This window comes from Anabrus simplex, chromosome 1 (assembly GCF_040414725.1).
Source record: "Anabrus simplex isolate iqAnaSimp1 chromosome 1, ASM4041472v1, whole genome shotgun sequence".
NCBI classification, from domain to species: domain Eukaryota; kingdom Metazoa; phylum Arthropoda; class Insecta; order Orthoptera; family Tettigoniidae; genus Anabrus; species Anabrus simplex.
The window spans coordinates 1,380,909,036-1,380,928,783 of NC_090265.1; the positions used below are offsets into that span (position 1 = coordinate 1,380,909,036).

The following is a 19,748-nucleotide window of genomic DNA, read 5'->3' on the forward strand; positions in this document are numbered from 1 at the left end:
AGGCTGTGGATTTTCATTTCATTTCTGTACTTGTAGCAAACTTTTAAATGGCAAAGGAATAAATTTTCAGTGTGGGTACTTAATAGAGTTTAAATCAAAATGGCAAGGCCATTCCTGTACAGGTTATGAAGGCCTGTGGAGTAATGGAAGTTAAAGCCTTCCATTGTTTGTAACCTCAGCACTAAGTGGTATAAAATGGTTAGCCATTTCCTGGTCACCTTTGTCTCTAGGAATTAGCCATTGTCGCATAATTCCCTTATGTCTCTAGAAAACCTGCCAATCAGAATATCATAATAAGCTAAAACACTTGGCTACAGGCTGAGAGAGGTCATTTTTAGCACACTGCAATGGGGAAAATTTTATTGTTCTTCTGTCTGTTTTTCAATCTGATTATCCATCCATCAAAGTCGATGTTTTGAACGGCTGATGATGACCTGGACTAAGGTCGAAACCGGTCCCATTTCTAATTACTATGAAATAAGAATGTAATCACTACATTTCTTTCTCTTATGTATTGAATAGGTTGAACCTCTTTTTCAATTATTCAATTTTAACGTTAATACTTTCAATGAAATTTTTATCTTTAGATGGAACAGGAAAGCGCTAGGAGTGGGAAGGAAGTGGCCATGGCCTTAATTAAGGTACAGCCCCAGCATTTGCCTGGTGTAAAAAAGGGAAACCACAGAAAACCATTTTCAGGGCTGCCGACAGTGGGGTTCAAACCTACTATCTCCTGAATACTGGATACTGGCCGCACTTAAGTGACTGCAGCTATCGAGCTCGGTGATTGTTGTTTTAAGAGGAAATACAATTAGGCAGCCACCCTCTCTGAACATTAATAAGAAGGAAAAAGTGGAGGAATGAAGGTTTTGGCCAATGAAAGAGAAGGGCCTAGAAGGTCGTGCTAATGAAAGTCTGGCTAGGCCTCATGCACCTACTACCATCAAAGTGAGAAGAGAACAAAAGTTGAAGGTTGGATAGGAAAGATGAAAGCAAGGAGACTGGCACAAGTTAAGTGGAAGCAATGCCAGATTCAGTGGGGGCCCTGCAGTCTCCAACCCATGTTCCCAAGCTGAGAAGCCCTGGGGATTACCTTTGAGTCACCACCTCTTATGATGACACACCCTGGTTGAGCAGTTTGGGTAAATAGCCATTAGCTTTCGATCAGGAGGTCGTGGAATTCGAACCCCACTGTTGGCTGCCTTCAAGGTAGTCTTCAATGGTTTCCCAGTTTCACACCAGCCAAATCCCTACTGATTGTACCTTAATTAAGGCCATGGTAAATTCTTTCTCATCCAATTCAATCATCACCATAAAACTTGTCTGAGTTGGTGCAAGGTCAAACCAATAGCTAACCTCTCATGACATGCACAGGATACTGGGATATTTTTATCTCTGATGGTAATCATGAAGACATATGTTGAATTATGTGTATGAATTGCATGTCACTCTTTCTATCACATACAAACATTCATTTTAAATAAGTCAGCATTTCGCTCTACTTTTATATTCAGCCCAATTTATTGCCCAAGTTTTTGTGTGATGATCATTATTAAGATTATTTTGTGTTTTAAGTGTTTTATCATCATAATTTTATTTAAGTGATGGTCATGTAGTGAAAGGAGTGTCAAGAGAAAGTGACACTCTATAAAATATTATCTTGTTGGGTTACTGTGTGCTTTATATTTTGCTGTTCTTATCTCCAACAGTTCCAAGAGTTTGAGACTGAAAAGTCATTTGATACAGTCCAAGTCCTGGTTGGAGGCAGAACTGAAGACAAAGCTGTTAATCTTGCTACATTATCAGGAAAGCAGGAACTGAGTAACAAGCTTTTTGTGTCAGCATCAAACTTTATGATCATAAAATTCACCACAGATGGATCAGTTGAAAGAAAAGGATTTAGGTATGTAACTTAATCTACACCTAATTATTGGCAGGGTGATGCTAATAATGATGCTGTGTACTTAATACTATCCAATTGCTATAGATTTTAATGTCAGAATTTTGCCTTGAGCCAGTAAAGGTACAGGCACCATTCCTTTGCATCTAAGCACTCTGAAATATCAGCTGGGATATTATAATGCCCTTTCTATACCTAATCAGACAATATGTTCCTGGCAGATAGCATTTGAATGCTGTTCTACATTCCAAATCCAGAATAAGTAATTCTTGATATTTACTCTTTTTTCTCATTTTCCCTACATTCTCCTCTACCTCTTCATTCTTAGAGATTCTCTTCAATTGAATAAGCAGATAACAGAGTCGCAGCTTAATTGCATATTAACACTTTCGCACTCAACGCGCCGATCTATCGGCGCAAGAGGTTATGGCGAAAACGCTCACGCGTCGATACATCGGCTCTGTCTTATTTACGGATTTTGGTCATTTGCGTAGCTGTTAAATCGTAACAGTTGATTGTGACGGTACATTAAACCATTGAATTTGTGTTTAACTCAACAGACATATCCACCAGCCCTACAAAATATTTTTATTTTCGACAAATGAAATCTGTTGACCGTGAATGTTTATGTTGTGGTTATTTGAAGTTCTTATTGCGTGGATCTGGTTTGATTGGCTTATGAATACAACAAGTTGATCTTGCTATGAGTTTTGTTTATAGTTTATTTCATTTCTTTGGTATATCGTGTGTTCGATGCACTTCGTAAACTACAATTTTACTCCTTTTCATAACTTCATTGTTGCATGTGCTTGCATCATCTTTTTATAGTAATGGCTAGGCCATATTCAAGGCCGAATGAGGCCGATATCCATGAATTTTCAGATGATTTAGACATTAATAATGACCTTCTTTTGCCGAAAGTGATTCCCATTATGTGGGAAGTGACACGGTCGTAACTGCTCACCGTGCATCGGACCGCGAGACCCTGACATCGATGACCGTTACAAGAACACTGAATAACTTTGTGCAATGCTTCATGAGTGAATTGCAGCACACACATCATATTGATATCAAATTATTCAGAATTAAATGTTCTTTCATCCACGTCTAAGAATAAAGAAGGAAGACGCAACAATGTCTAATTTTTCTGTCATTGAAGACAATAACTTATTTTTAAAAAATTATTTTCAAAATTTAATAATATTTTTGGGCTTAACCAATAACAATACGTCCAAGGTATATTCATTTCTGAAATGCTCATAGTTTCCTGTATTAGTGTGATTAATTTTATTTTAATGTGTGTTAAACTCTTTACATGTTGAATTTTTGTAATTTGCTTTGGAAAATCACAAAAATTGGTCTGAGTGTCTTCGAGCAAACACCTGCATATAGGCTGAGTGCCAAAGGGTGAAGTTCTTCCTATTGACTTTTCATAATACTGGTACCCTTAAGCTTCCAAGACATTCTACTTCTTCATCCTTGTACAGACTGCAACAGTAACCTATTCTTAATTTGTTGCAAAATGAAATTTAAAGATTCTTCACTCTAGGAGTAGCTCAGTAGTAATTTCCTTAGAAGCTTAATTTTTGAATGCAAGAATGGGCATTTATAAGCATGGATATCTGTAGAACAATTTTCTTAGTGTGATACAGTAGATACACAGCTGTGTATATTTTAAGTCCTTACCGTGAAGGTCATCACTCAAGATATAATCTTCGATGTTTATTGCCAGGCTGAATGCTTAGATGGAAGAACACTGGCTTTCTTTGTCCAAGTTAAGAACATAACTGCTTAGTTCCTCATGGCTAGCATCTCAATGAATATAGGGTATGGTAGAAGAAATTTTATGGGTTTGGATTCCTTGCTCCCAACATTCCACACTAGAAACTGTGCCTGGCATATTAAAAAATCTACTTTCCAAAAGGCCAGCAAACCTGGAATATTTCCTCTTTATTCACCAAGTTGGCAGGTTTGATCCCAGCTCAGCCTGGTGGTATTTAAAAGTGCTCAAATATGCCAGATTTACCAGCTCATGAAATAACTCCTATGGACCAAAATTCTGACAGTTCAGGTATATTATGCCAAGTAAAACATAGTACATGATGTTGTATGTGTTCGTCTATTTTAAAGCTATTCAGTAATTTTTTCTGAGACTGAAAGCTATATCATGTACAAACATTATGCATGTACGTCAGAATTTACTTTTGCTAGTTTATCTATGTACAAGAGAAAAATTGTCACCATAGCAGGAGAAAGAGAAGAGGTCTGGTCTTGTAATACAAAAGTTGATCTTGATTCTTAAAATTGCTATCTTCCACTCTATAAAACTTCAACAGATTATAAGAATTATTGTAAGGTCAAGGAACAAATGGCAAGAAAAGAAAAGAGAGGTTATTTTTTAAATTCAAAAGGTATATAATATGAGATGAAGCCCCTGCTAATAGTAATAATTTTCCATAATAACCTTTCTCACACTGTTCTCCTAAGACAAGTCATTTTGGTAGGTCATATGATTTGGAACTTCACCTCAAATCTGCCTAGGCATCCTTATAAATATGCTTTTGCAAATACAGATCATTTTGAGCCTTGGCTTGCCAAGATGACAGCTGCTGAACCAGATGACCTGTGGATGCTGGAGTGCCAGGAGGTCAGCACAATGAATCAACCATATTGTTTGGCTGTTTTGACTGAGTCTGCACCTTTTTGTATCAGGCAGAGAACATTTTTTTGTATGGCTGTGAGACCTGGACCGTGAATGCTAAAGACAAAAAGTGCATTGATGCCTTTGAGATGTGGTGTTGGCGGAGAATGCTACGTGTACCCTGGACAGAAAGAAGAACTAATGTTTCCATTCTGGAGGAACTCTGCATCAAGGAACATTTATCTTCCAGTGTGAGTGAGTGTTACCACCAGTTCCTTGGTCACATTTTCAGACAAGACGGAGAGATCTTGGGAAAGATCATTTTACAAGGCAAAATCGAAGGCAGTAGACCATGAGGAAGAACAGCAATTAGATGGATAGATCAGGCGAAGAAGATCACTGGTCTACCACTTCAGATCATATTGAAGAAATGTGAAAACCGCTCAGGATGGAGACATCTCGTCAAGGTTGCAACACGGAAATGATAGAGTTATGAGGTCACGACGCTCAGTAATGAGCATAATGACTAATGATGATGATATCTTATCAAATACATATTATATTTTTGACAGTAAAATTCTTCTTCTCCTTCTCCTTCTTCAGTTTCTGCACCGTAAAATAATAACACAAATAAAGGAAAGGATAAACAAAATACGCAGGTGCAAGGACAACTAAAGATAATTTAAATAGATGGCCAACAGGATGTGGAAGATGCTGGACAGCCCTGCCTGGGTTACACTTAAATTCTTGAACTCAAGCAATCATGTTCCTTAAAATACTGTTTATTAACATAAAACATCTGTCCTTTGAAATTAAAAATTAGATCTACTGTTAAAATACATAAATTCATGAAATACAAAATTCTTAAATGAACTATTTCACTATGGGAGTGCGCACAGGCACTTTTGTTTGTGGTCCTGCCCTCAGAACCTGGGTGATATTCCGTGCAACAAATAAACACCATCAGATTTTAAAATGATATAAAGGAATTTAAAACTTTAAAACCAAAGGTTAAACAGTAGCAGCTTAGGAAACAAAAGTAACCTAGTGGACATCAAGGAGATTTCAGAGACATGACCATGTACATATCCAATTGTAAACCTACTTTGGAATTTAATATTCCTTTCGATCAGTGACAGGCAAACAAAGAAAAATACAATGGCATGACTTTTATATTATGATTTATATGGCAAAGTTGCCTGCTCCCAAATAAAAATGTGTCACAGTGCTGAAAAGCACAATTTTGACTGAATTAAAACATCAAAGATGTGAGACTGCCCCATAGAATATCTGCAAGATAAACAGGTTAATTTAAGACATAATAACGAAAATAAAATTTACCTTATCTCCATCAGGCCGGACTGCCGTTTGGAGCGATGAACAACGACGTCCACTCTGACCGAGAACCAAGATGAGAATCCCTGATGCAAACTTTGCATCTTAAGATATAAATCCCCCAATTTGCACGTGGCACCCTTCTAAAATAAGGGAACCAGCTGACCAATCCTGTGCAGAATTTCGCCAGGGCAGCGTTCGCATCTTCTTAGATGAGGGTGGAACATTCTCACACCCTCTGACATGTATAAAAACACCAGCAACAAGGGATCTTTCTAGCATAATTCCCACACTCTCTGACATTTTCCAGAGCACTAGAAACATCGGTTCCTTCTGGCACCAGCAAGACGTGAGAACTAAATAGTCAGCCAGGCCTGCCATAGGGTGTCCAAACAGTTTTCATCACCATTTTACTATGCAGAACCAATATTCTGTTTTCTTTATAATAATAATAATAATAATAATAATAATAATAATAATAATAATAATAATAATAATAATAATAATAATAATAATAATAATAATAACTGCATTACAAAGATTTCCCCCTTAACACACGCAACTCCAAAGATAATTTTGTATGCATTTTATAAACAGGTACACTTCTCTCTTGGGTCAGGTTATGAATAGAGAATCTATAACATTATCTGTCCCTCCACTACTCTTCCTGCTTCCAGTATATTTTTTCTATCTTTTCTCCTCTTTTCTCTATATTCTCCTCCACTATATTTGTCCACCTCTTTTGAGACCTTCCTTGTTGGTTCCCCTGTAAATACATTCTTTGGAACCTGGCCTTGGTGAATCAAGGTGAATTGGAAAATGACTAGAATTGTGATTATTAAATATGTTTGACTCTAGTATTTGATGAATTTCACTATCTTCTTTCCTGTATTTTTGCTGAATATATAAATATCCTGCATTTTTATCTCTGATTTCTTTTTTACTTTTATTTTTTTACAGAGCTTCTTGGAAAACAGAGCCACAAACATGTGGAGGTGTCTTACATGCTACTCCACAAGCTCAAGTCTTAACATCTCCTGGCTACCCTCAGGACTATCCTGGAGGCCTTGAGTGTCTCTATATAATTACTGCTCAGATTGGCCGTATAATGACCTTGGAGGTAAACGATTATTAAGATTGAGTGCTTAATATGGGGGAACACTTGGCCTACCTTTACCCAGTATGAAAATGCCATATTTACGCGAATAATACCACATATTTTTTTTTAAATTGAGGCATGAAATTGGAGTCCAGGTTTTATTTGCATCAATGTTAGCTTTTTTTTTTTTTCAAAACCAGGGCATCCTAAAGTTAGGCTGCGGGGATTATTTAGTGGCAGGATTATTTGCGTAAATACAGTAATATACATTATCATATTAATAGAATTTTAAATTACATATTGAGGTGTTAATTCTGACTTATTTTAACTCTCCAAGACTTAGGTTCTATGGTCCGTGACAGTGCAATAACTTTTGTGATATTAGTTGTATCATATGAATCATCAAAGTGAAAAACAGGAGCAGGAGAATTTCACTTCAGTGAGTTTTCACAAGATTTTATTCACCCCGTAAGGACAGATAAACAATAAGCATCAGTGAAAGCTCTTTCTCTGAATGGCTACTATTTTCATCATTAAGAAAATATCTGAATGTCATCTAGATAAGAATCCATCTCTTAATTTAATATCAGTATTGGTAATGATAAGGAAGATGAATTACTTGTTTCTTATGTGAGTGATATCTCCATTTTTGCTTCTGCTGAACATATTTTTGTTGACAGGGGTTTTAAACAGTTCACATTTTTCTAGATTGAAGATATGGACCTGGAAACCAACCGTGACTATATTCTAGTCAGGAATGGGGATAACCCCAAGAGTCAACCAATTGCACGTCTCACTGGAAGCAAAGAAGACAATGTGCCAATAATAATGTCAACTGGGAACCAACTATATCTGTACTTCAAGACAAGTCTGGGTGATTCAAGGCGAGGCTTCAAGATCAGATATTCTCAAGGCAAGATATTCTTTTGTATTGTTAACATAACATTTAAAAAATGAAATATTATTTTACAATTTATATTAATGTTATTATTGTTGTTATCATTTTGAATGGGTTCAGCTGTTGATGTACAGTATTGTTGCATTTTCTCCCAGCATAGCTTGTTTCTTTCCTCCAACCAGCAAGCACTTTTCTTCTTCAGAGGTTTTTCTGCCTGTCTTGCAAGTATGACTTGGGACCTGGGGGGATGTTTTCATTCGCCTTCCCATAGGGAAGGGGCAGACCACCTAGAGGGTGACACCCTCTCTCTGGCCGGGAGAGGTGACGGGGTTGTGAAGACTTGATGGATTTAGGAGATGGGTAAAGGAGAATATGTATTAAGGAGATGTGAAGATGTGGCCTCTTGGCTAAGGGGTGTAGTCTGCTCTGTGCTTTTTATTGAGATATACAGTCATAACATATACAGATTTGATTTACATTTGTGTTTAAATAATGGTGCTACAAAGATATGTAGTGTTTAAAATCTGGGCTAGGTGTGCGGGGTAATGTGGAGTGCGAGGATATGGAATAGTGAGGAGAAGTTCATGAGTGAGGTAAGAAGTAGATGAAGAAGTTCAGAGTTAGGCGGTGGGGTTAGTGGGTAACCAGAGAGGGGGTATGTAATAGCGAGGAGGTGGACTAGTTGGTGGTGGTAGGGCGAGCCAGGGACGACGTCGAGATGTGGTAGGGCGGGTCATAGTTCGAATAGGAGAACGGGAGTGTTCCACTCGGTGGTAGCAACCGTGCAGGTGTAGTCCGTGGTCAACTAAGTGCTGGACTTCTTCATAGCTCGGAAGATGGAGACGAACTAAGAAGGTAGGGCCATCTGCGTTTTGGATTCTGAAGGCTCGTTGTACGGGGATTCCTGTCCTCCGTAGGCCTTCGGCGATATCTTCTGCTTGGATGCTGGGGTCCACTCCGCGTATAACTCAGCTATGGATGGTGTTGTTGTCCAGTATCGATGAGGGTGATGGTGGTCTTGCTGTGTCAGTAGTAGCAGTGGTAGTTTCTTCTCCAGGTGGGTGCAGGGGTTCTTGCTGGAGGGTAGGTTGCTGAGGGGTGGGGGGTGCGGGGAGACAGGAAGTCATGAGGGAGGATGGATGGGTCATGACCACGGTGGTGCTGGGAGCGAGAGAAAAGATTTGTATAGTTGAGGTAGTGGTGGTGGGGGTAGTAGTGGTGATAGTGGTGGTGGTTACTGGGGAAAAGGGAAGACAGGATGGCACCTGTTGTTGTGACGGTTCCTGCGGTAGCGCTGTCGCATGTTGAGCTGGTGAGGTGTCCAATAATTGTGCTAGGATATTCTGCGGAGTGCATTCAGTCCCATAGCGGCGGCCACGGAGACTTACTCCATTGTTTAGGATGCTCTGGTAATTATGTGGCTTGGAGATATGCAGCAGTACCTCATTAGATGGTTCAGAACCAGCGAGGAGCCTGGTAGCACTATGAACGCCGAAAATGCAAAGCTCTTTTTCAATTTGGAGGTCGAAATTACAGGATGAATGTCGTAGACTGTGCAGGTGTACATATTATCCACACACTTTATCTTGGTGCATTTGTGTACGGGGGTGAAGAGTAAGGAGGGAGCTGTCCCGGTATCGATAGTGCTGCCTGGTGCTGCCAACTGAATGAAAATGAAATCTGAATTGAATCGAGAATATGATCAATCGATATGAAATTTCTAAACCGTTATCATCTTAAGCCAACAACTATGTCACATACACATTATATAACATTATAAAACATTTCTCGATGCGAATCTTGTTCCTAGCATGAATTCAATACTTTGGTTTTGTTTGTGTAAACAACAACAGTACTAGTACGTAAAGTGTACACCAGATGTCGCACAACGATGCTTAAGCGATTCATAGTTTGTGTTTCAAAGGTTGCCAGTACGAATCTCGAAGATTGCTGAGGTCGACCGATTCAGCACGAGGGTGTAAATGCACCAAGATAAAGTGTGCAGATAATATTGGTGTTGGGGAGGCCGACTTCCTTCTTGGAGTCAGGCCGATATGCTTTCTTGCGGCCGGCTGGGAGCGAATTAGAGTTGAGGCGTCACTCAGCGAGCGAAAAAATGGGGCGTTGATATGTAGAGTTGAGTAGTCCACTCTATGAGCAGTTACCTGCGAGAGAAGTGTGGATGCTGCAAGTATGTCAGTCCCAGTTCTTTTATTTCCTTCTCAGTCTCCATGAGACAGGTGGTACCTTTCAGATTTGTTCAAATCTGTCAGCCTTGTGTCAGTAAATTTACTGGCATATAAAAGAACTCTGCCAGGACAAAATTCTGACACCTCAGCATCTCTGAAAACCATAAAAGTAGTTAGCAGGAATAAAACCAATAACGTTAATTTATTTCCCTTTCCTGGGAGTAGCTGTCTGAATTGTGTCATCTCCAGTATTCCCTATCTTCCAGTAGGCCTACCAGGTCTAGGATTTTTCTGAGAATTATTCTCTTTCTGGCTTCCAATGGTTCAATCAAGCCTTTTTTGTTTGTTTGTTTGTTTGTTTGTTTGTTTGTTTGTTTGTTTGTTTGTTTGTTTGTTTGTTTGTTTGTTTGTTTGTTTGGTGACAGACAATCCATGGTATATAGGGCTTTCAGGTGGATTGACTGTTGTGTAGTGTTTCAGTTAAATGTTGTGTGTATGTTATCATAAATACTTGTATTTTCCACAGGTTGCAAAGCTACATTAGCAGCAATGAATGGTACAATAACTTCCCCTGCATTTGGTCTCAGCAGCTATCCAAGTAATCAAGAATGTTTGTACAAGATAAAGAAACCTGGTGGGGGAGCCTTGTCTCTAAAGTTTGACAACTTTGATGTTCATCAATCTGACTTTGTTCAGGTGGGTATCAAAACACTATATAAAAACCCATGTTAATATAATCTAATTAACCTTTATTGTACTGATCTTCAGGAACATTACTATCTTCAGCAAATGAAATACACAAATGCAATATGTCCAATTTCTACAAAAGAAGTTTGAAGCATGACTAAGAATGGTATCATTTAAACCATTTTTCTTGTACTCATTCAAAATATCATGTAGGACGAGCCTATTTCAATTAAATTCTCCTTTAACTTGTGCTTAAACAAGTTATAAGGTAATTATCTGGTAGAGACTTGTGGAATTTTATGCATTTTAATTTAAAATTTTGAAAGTTTTTCTAAGCTTTGCTATAGTTAAAATGGTTAATTTTTAAAATATGGTTTTCTGTTTTTCTGGTCATGTGACGTTCACTAAAATGTTTGTAGTTTGATTTAATAGATGCATGTAGCATTATAATTCTTAAATATTTGCAACTGTGTCTGCATTGAGCATTGCTAAGATGACCATATAGGAAACCAGCTGCCTTCTTTAAAATAAATTTTGCTCATGAATGTGACAGATAATCAGTTTAAAACAAAAGATTGTTAAATTTACAAATAAAACTAGTGAAACAATGGGAGCTTGAAATCCCTTTACACTAAGGCCTACAGGCTCAGGAAATTTCTCTTATCAGTGTGATACCTGGCATGAAAACATGAGTTGTTATGATGTAAAAGTTACTTTTTCTTTCTTATCAACATCTATACATGCTCAGAATTTATTCTTTAGTTCCTTTTTAATGGTTGGATTTAATACCTACATGTTACCATAATATTTCCTTGTAATTTGCTCATTTTCGCTATTTACTTTTTTATTACATCTCGTATAGTGCCTTTTTCTTTGACGATCTAAACACTTGGTCATGTATTGTATCTTTTGTTGTACATGCTAAACTGTGGAGTAGAATAATTCTGTTTACAAATTTTATACAATTACTTCCTTTCCTAGCATGTTTTTTCATTTGCTAGCAGTTAACTGGCATTTTTCTTAATGAAAGCTGTTTTAAGGAGACATACTTTTTCAAATTAGTGCTGAAGTATACTGATGAATACATTAAATTTATCCAGGTTATCTGTTTCATAAGCATTCTTCATAATAAAAATGTATTCTGTAAACTGCTTGAAGGTGAACTTGATGAAGAAGGGAAAACTGCATGGCCAGAATGAATGCATTGATGGAAAGGCAGTTAATGAAAATAGATCATCATCAGTTCCCTGGTCTTGGCTCTTTTTCAGTAGGATAATGTACTAATGCCCTCCACTTCTAGCACACTGTTAGCATTGATTCCTGTGTCTTTAATGCACTCCTCCACTACATCCTTTCATCTAGTCCTGGGTCAGCCTCTAGCCCTCTTCCCTGTCATCATCCACCATTGTCTGGTCCCAAGTCTGGAATGAGAAAGGGGGAAGATTAGCTGGGTTGGCAATCAGCTGAAAATTGCTAATATTGAGTGCCAGGGGACAAGAAATAATCTGACTCTGTACATTGGCCAGTGGCTTTGGGCGGATGTGCCATTGTAGGAGGGTAATGTGCCCTCAGTAAAGGAAAGGCTACAAAAAGGTCAGTACTCTATATAAGGGGTAGTCTGTATTTCTGCCAGCAGTAGCTCTAAAATTCCCTTTGGTATGGTGAACTCATCATAATAATAGACTAAATAAATTATGAATTAAATTGTACTAATGGAAATAGATATAGAACCCTTATTTAACGTTTTTACAGGGACCCGATTTTTTTTAACCTTAAATGGGGGTTTGCCTTAAATCGAGGTTTTGGTAGAAAGCACACCTTTTCCAGAGATCCTTGCCTTTATTAACATAAATTGTACCATCATACATTATTTATACTGTGACAGCAATAAAACAAGGAGATATCTACCCTACACACTGTACTGTAGTTACCGTTCATGCTTCATTTTGACAGATTTTTGTTGGTGGATGCAAAAACGCTTCAGTTTAAAGTTGTTCTTGTAATGTTATACATGATTTTCCATAAAGTTGGGAAAGATGCCAAACTCGCACAAAAACACATTAAAATTGGTTTGCTTAAACATTTTCGCAGATGTTTTCCAAGCAGCGGCTTAATCATTAGTATGTATTTTCTAATTCCAATAGTCTGAACATGCATATTCAGTTTCATTCTTAAAAATTGCAATAGCATCGGTCCAGAGGCTTGTGGCAAACATTTCCATTTTCTTACTTCAAATGGCGTCACCTAACCTAAGTTTACCATGCACGTATTATGAAAACATATTTCAAGTTCCCTGTGGAATAATGATAACTTTTTCACTGTAAATTTATATGGGAACAGTCTTTCTGAAATTGAACAAGACACGAAGATACATAACCTCTGAAATTAATTATGCACACAGCTGTGTCTTGAGAATGAGAAGTACTGTATCACATTCTTATTTTATTTCAGTACACAGTATTAAAATTCAGCAATAGTTTATTTCTAAGGAGTTAACAACTTCTATCATTGCACTTATTGTGAAAACATGTTATCCCGATGTTTGTTTACACCAACTGGAGTTGTGAATGTGAGGAGACCTCAGGATCGCTCAAGATTGACTCACTCTCACGTAACGATGAATCGATACGGAGGATGATTGATCGCATCCAACATAAACGCTGGAGTAGAGTTTATGAATATCGATAACGGATAAAAACTAACATGCCTGAATTTGCCCGTAATAACGGATGAATCAGTAAAAGGGTTCTCACTGTAACCAAAGGATATTGCACAGATTAATATAGGAATTTTCGAAGGTTATGATAACATTAAGACAGGAGTTCTCTTCTACTACAGCGGCCGCAGTCGGATGTTTATCTGACTCCGACATCTCACTTTAGCCCTAAGTGCCCATGCACTAAATTCCTCTTCTGCCTTGAATCATCCTTAGCAGACTTACAACATCTTTTTCATACGTTCTTAATGTCCCATAACCAGAACGAATAGAAATAAATATTTGATAATTTTAACATTTCCTTAACATTAAATGCAGATTTTACCCTATTGTGAATTACGTTAAATCGAATATAAAATTGCATTGCTCTTATAGAGTAATTTTTGGGACTGGAAATTTCTTCCGTTAAAAGCGGGTTTCCACTAAAACAAGGTCACGCAAAATTGGGGTTATACTGAATTGTGTTCCAACTTGTCTTTTATTGTGTTCTCGGTATCTCACTTCTTCAGAGATGTGGTGTCCTATCATCATCATTGATAACACCATCCTTGTGATCATCATCACTTGTTTAACATTAATTGTATTAAATAATCAATTTTGAGTGAAACCAGTTTTGTTCTAGTAACTTTTGTGAAAGTGTAAAGATATTCACTAAACCAAGTTATACTTTTATGTTTAGGTATATGATGGATCTAGCATAAGTGGACTCAGACTTCATCCTGGTAATGGTTTTACATCAAATAGTATCCCAAGAATCACTATGACAGCATCAAGTGGAGAAATGCTTGTGAGATTTACCTCAGATGCCTTGCATAACAGCAAAGGATGGAAGGCAACATTTTCTGCAGGTAACAAAACAATTTATTGGTAACATAAATAACTTCTGTATTCCTCAAATGCAACAATAATGTCTATAATATACTACAGTACTTCGTATGGATTCAAAATTATTTTGGTGCTTGAATCAGGCAGATGGGTTATAGTTTTCTACAGAAATGACCCCTTACCAATGAAAAAATAAAGCGTATCTGTAGAAGTGTGTAATATAGGCCACTTTTCATCTTCTTCCAGACTGCCCAATACTGAAACCTGGAGTTGGTTCACTTGCGTCTAGTCGTGATACAGCATTTGGCACTATAGTTACATTCACATGTCCTGTTGGCCAGGAATTTGCAACCGGACGCAATCGCATTACAACAGAATGTTTGATGGGTGGAAACTGGTCTGTTAACTATATCCCTCCTTGTCAAGGTAAGAATAATACGTTAATTTTACATCTCTTTGTATTATGTCATTAATATAGAGGTTTTTCTTTTATTAAAGTATAGTTTTAAGTGATAACTTGGCATTGATAATTTTTACTACCTGTGAAGTAACAAGCTTTCTTTTTGTCTGTAGAGGTGTACTGTGGCCCAGTTCCCCAGATTGACAATGGCTTTTCAATTGGCTCTACAAATGTTACTTATCGTGGTCAAGCCATGTATCAGTGCTATGCAGGTTTTGCTTTCCCTTCCGGTCTACCTCTAGAAAGAGTTTCATGTCTTGCTGATGGCCGCTGGGAGCGACTACCAACTTGTCTAGGTATGTGTGGAAATAGTTTATCCTGAATATTATCAAGTTATATTTGTTTTAATGATTGATTTTGTTTAATTATCAATAAAGGAAAGTGTGTTTTAATGCTGTATTGTTTCATTGGTACAGCTTCTCAGTGTCCACCATTACCTGACTCAGTACATGCCAATCAGACAGTTCTTAATGGGGGAGGTCGCAGTTATGGTACCATTATTCGATATGAGTGTGAACCAGGATATATTCGAAGTGGCCATCCAGTCATTCTATGTATGAGTAATGGAACATGGTCAGGAAATGTACCTACATGCTCACGTAAGTACTGAATACAACCGATGTACAAGCACTGACTTTTTTTTTCTTTCAAAATTTATTATGCACTTAAAAGTGATTTATCAGATTTATCAGAAGGATTCTGTTCAATAACTGTTACAGTATTTACAGTTAAATTTTTTTATAATCTTTCAAAGTTATAAACTGATCTTAGAGTATTTTATTGAAAATTTTAAGCATTTGTATTATGATATGTAACTATTTCTACTTTTATTTCTTCTTTTTACAGGAGTAAAGTGTCACAGTTTTCCTAATATAAAGAATGGTTTTGTGACTGATACATCAAGAGAGTACCTCTTTGGAGATGAGGCTCGTGTTCAGTGTCATAAAGGCTACAAACTTACTGGACCAAATATTATAAAATGTGGTGCCAGTCAAGAATTTGACAATCCTCCTAAGTGTGAAGGTAATTATAATTGGGCAGAAATTTCAATTAAAAATAATCAGATATCATAATCTCATCATTATTTTTGCAGTCAAAAACAACAGTCACCACATCTGTCAAACTAAAAGAAGAAAAATGTTTACAGTCTTACACAACTGTTTATCTTGTGATTGTTAACCACAAGGCCTTTGATTTTAACAATAGGGATTTGACTAAAATCCCATGTCCATTTCAAGCAGTCATCTTGATGAGAATCCAGTTACAGTGTTTCCCCAAAATGGGGTGAGTTTTTGTGAGAAGGGTATGTGTGGGGGAATTTTATTTCAAAGTTGCAATAGTAGGGGATATTGTGGTAAAACTTTTGTAAAAGGCTTCAATTTCATTATTATTATTATTGTTGCTATTAATAGGGAATCTGCCATATGGCCAACAGCCTTAAATGCAGATGATTTATTGACCAGGCAAGTTGGCCGTGCGGTTAGGAGCGTGCAGCTGTGAGCTCGCATCCGGGAGATAGTGGGTTCGAACCCCACTGTCGGCAGCCCTGAAGATGGTTTTCCGTGGTTTCCCCATTTTCACACCAGGCAAATGCTGGGGCTGTACCTTAAGGCCACGGCCGCTTCCTTCCCATTCCTAGGCCTTTCCTGTCCCATCGTCGCCATAAGACCTATCTGTGTCGGTGCGACGTAAAGCAAATAGTAGATAGATATAGATTGATTGATTGATTGATTGATTGATTGATTGATTGATTGATTGATTGATTGATTGATTGATTGATTGATTGATTGATTGATTGATTGGTCGGTCGGTGGGTCGGTCGGTTGAAAGCCAAGAGTAACTAAACGATGAAAGTTAAGTGGTAGTGCAGCGTGGTCCATTTCTGTGACAGAGACAATATATTAAAATAGACATGATACTGTATAGGCTTTTGGGCTTATGCCGTGTCAAGTAAAAAAGGTGAAATTCTTAACGGTTCGCAGAGAACTGTGCTCTGCGTCCTCAGAAGAAATCTCGACTGTCCACAAGAAAGGCTTCTTAAACAATGACACTTGAATTTGGACGTTAAAATAGAAGAGGAAATGGTACGTTCATTCGCCACCAGATGGCTCTCAGGATGTGGCACAACGCTAGCGTGAGAAGCGGAAGCTGACCGAACCATCACAATCAGACTAAGCAGTTCACATAATGTGTTTTCACCTATGACATAGACAGGTGTATGATATAGACACAAGCCTGGAATAAAACATCTGGTGACGAGGAACGTACAAATTTGGAAAATATCGAGACGAAATAACAATAGTGAAGGGACAGGGAAGGAAACTACCTACGTAAATTCTTAATGGCTGGCAACCAGGTATTACTTAGTTGATTGCCAGTGTCCCTGTTGAAATTGTTAGGATTTCTACGTATTTCTCACCACCATCCAGCACAAAAACCACAACACCACAGATCGAATTGCCAAGTTCCTCCGCAAACACAATATAAAAACCGTGTTTGGCACCACCACTAAAATTGCTCACAGTCTGAGTAAATAAAAGGACAAATTATCCCCACTTTTACATCCTGGGATATACGAAATTCCCTGTACATGCGGTTAGGTATACATCAGCCAAACATGCCGGTCCATTGGTATTCATATCAAAGAACATGAATTTAATATTCGTCTCAACCAACCAGACAAATCGGCAATGGCTGAGCACGCTCTATCGTTGGGTCATGATGTCATGTTCCAAGATGCTCGAGCTCTTACCCACATTAGACACTACAGGTCTAGGATTATATGGGAAGTTGTGGAAATATGTAGAAAACCTAACAATTTCAACAGGGACACCGGCTATCAATTAAGTAATACCAGGTTGCCAGCCATTAAGAATTTACGTTGGTTGTTCCCTTCCCTGTCCCTTCACTATTTCGTCTCGGTGTTTTCCAAATTCGTACATTCCTCGTCGCCACATTATGTGAACCGCTTAGTCTGACTGTGATGGTTCGGTCACCTTCCGCTTTGAACGCTAGCGTTGTGCCACGTCCTGGGGGTCATCTGGTGGCAAATGAACGTACCATTTCCTCTTCTATTATAACGTTCAAATTCAAGTGTTATTGTTTAAGAAGCCTTTCTCGTGGACAGTCGAGATTTCTTCTGAGGACGCAGAACACAGTTCTCTGTGAAACATCAAGAATTTCACCTTATTTTCTTGACACGGCATAAGCCCAAAAACCTATATCATGTCTATAAGTATAGGCCGTGAAAGTATTAATGGCAATGTATTAAAATGTTATTGAACTCATTAATAGCTATAGAATGAGTAATCCTGAATCTCATTGTATAAATTGGCCTGTGATAGCAAAGTAGATAGATTATTTTGGGAGAATTGGTTGAATTCAGTCACATTTTAGGGGGAAATTATACTTGAATTTGGGGGAATTAGACATCAGTGACTTGGCATCCCTACTCCACTATCATGCCCCCTATTCTGATAGAGCAATATGATTCTGATTAATATTAAGAAAAGAGGGAATGAAATAACTTCCTGGGTTTGAGAAAAATCATTACCATATCATTGGAGGATAAAATATGACAGAATGGAAATTTTCGAGTGACAATAATGTTAAGAATGTTTAAATTATATTAATCAGTTGGCACAGCTATATATAGAATAATATGCTTATAACAATCATCATATGCCATATGTTTTATTAGTATTGGAAAGGAACAAACAGGTGTCAAATCAAGTCATATATAGAGAGATAGGAACAAGAAAGAAACACATGATAGTTCAACATTCATCTCTTCTCAGCCCCCGACAAGCCAGTGGAGAGATGGCGTGGAATGACATTAGTAGACAAATTAGTTTGATTGGTGTCTTTAAAAGTAGTAAATATCACAGTATGAAAATAAAGTTGGAATTCAAGGGGGCAAATTGGGCCAAATATTTGTTTATAGGAAGGGGAATGAGGGATTGGAATGACTTACCAAAGGAGATGTTCAATAAATTTCCAATTTCTTTGAAATCATTTAAGAAAAGGCTAGGTAAGCAACAGATAGGGAATCAGCCACCTGGGCGACTGCCCTAAATTCAGATCAGTAGTGACAGATTCTGCTTCCCAGCTCCATCAGGAGGGCAGGCATCAACTCTCATTGAGGGGTCATCTTGGCAGAACTTCTGTCTTGATGTAGGAAGTGTATCTCCCTGTATGTCTTCATATGTTTTAATCAGAATTGGCAAGAAACAAACAAGTGTCAAATCAAGTCTATAAAGAAGTGAACATGAAAAAAGACTCATAATATGACAAATACAATGACAGGTCAGTGTAGGAAGTGGGAGGAACAGAAAGAAAAGACAAGGACAAACATGAAAGCACAAACGTACAGTACAAGGTAAATCTTCACATCTTCAAATAGATAGGCTCTCTCCTCATTAATACCTGTTTTTCTATATCCATCTCTTCTCAAGCCCCCAATGATCATCAACATCTTTATACGACTTGATTCAACACTGCTTGTTCCTTTCCAATACAGATATTATCTGTTGTGATCCTTTTCTCCTTTTGTGTTTGTCCTGTGTTCCTAACTTTAACCACCTGTTTTATCTTTATCTTATGTTTCTTCCCATTTCCTGTATATATCCTGATTTTTTAAATCAGGGGTTTAATGATTTACTTATGTGGTATTCTACAGAACTACTATATTGAACAAAATAAAGTATAATATAATATTTTTACATTCAAGTACTACATACTTAAATAACTATTTCCTTTAAGCCACTTAATTTAAAGTAATTGCCATAGAGCAGAATTTAATATTGTTCTGTTTTATGTTTTTTCAATTATGCTCAATTCAATCTTTGTAGTGTATTAGTAACTTATTAGTTATTCTGTGAGATCAAGGGGTAGAATTTAGATTGTAAGTATTCTTTCCCATGATTTATTTGGAAATCTTTATGAAGTATTACTTTTAATCTTTTTAACTCTTGCAGCAGCTCTGAGGTTTTCTTTTAC

General features: G+C 37.5%; 1 protein-coding gene across 1 annotated transcript in view; it reads left to right on the plus strand.

Annotated features, from left to right (window-relative positions):
* The window catches only part of LOC136858359 (uncharacterized), a 362,414-nt gene that overhangs the window by 205,938 nt on the left and 136,728 nt on the right, over positions 1-19,748 (plus strand). Inside the window, exons 8-16 of the mRNA XM_068225517.1 lie at positions 1,710-1,903; positions 6,837-6,996; positions 7,684-7,888; positions 10,589-10,758; positions 14,145-14,313; positions 14,537-14,716; positions 14,864-15,046; positions 15,167-15,349; positions 15,597-15,773. Coding sequence (XP_068081618.1) covers positions 1,710-1,903; positions 6,837-6,996; positions 7,684-7,888; positions 10,589-10,758; positions 14,145-14,313; positions 14,537-14,716; positions 14,864-15,046; positions 15,167-15,349; positions 15,597-15,773 — 1,621 coding nt within the window. The remainder of the gene's footprint in view (positions 1-1,709; positions 1,904-6,836; positions 6,997-7,683; positions 7,889-10,588; positions 10,759-14,144; positions 14,314-14,536; positions 14,717-14,863; positions 15,047-15,166; positions 15,350-15,596; positions 15,774-19,748) is intronic.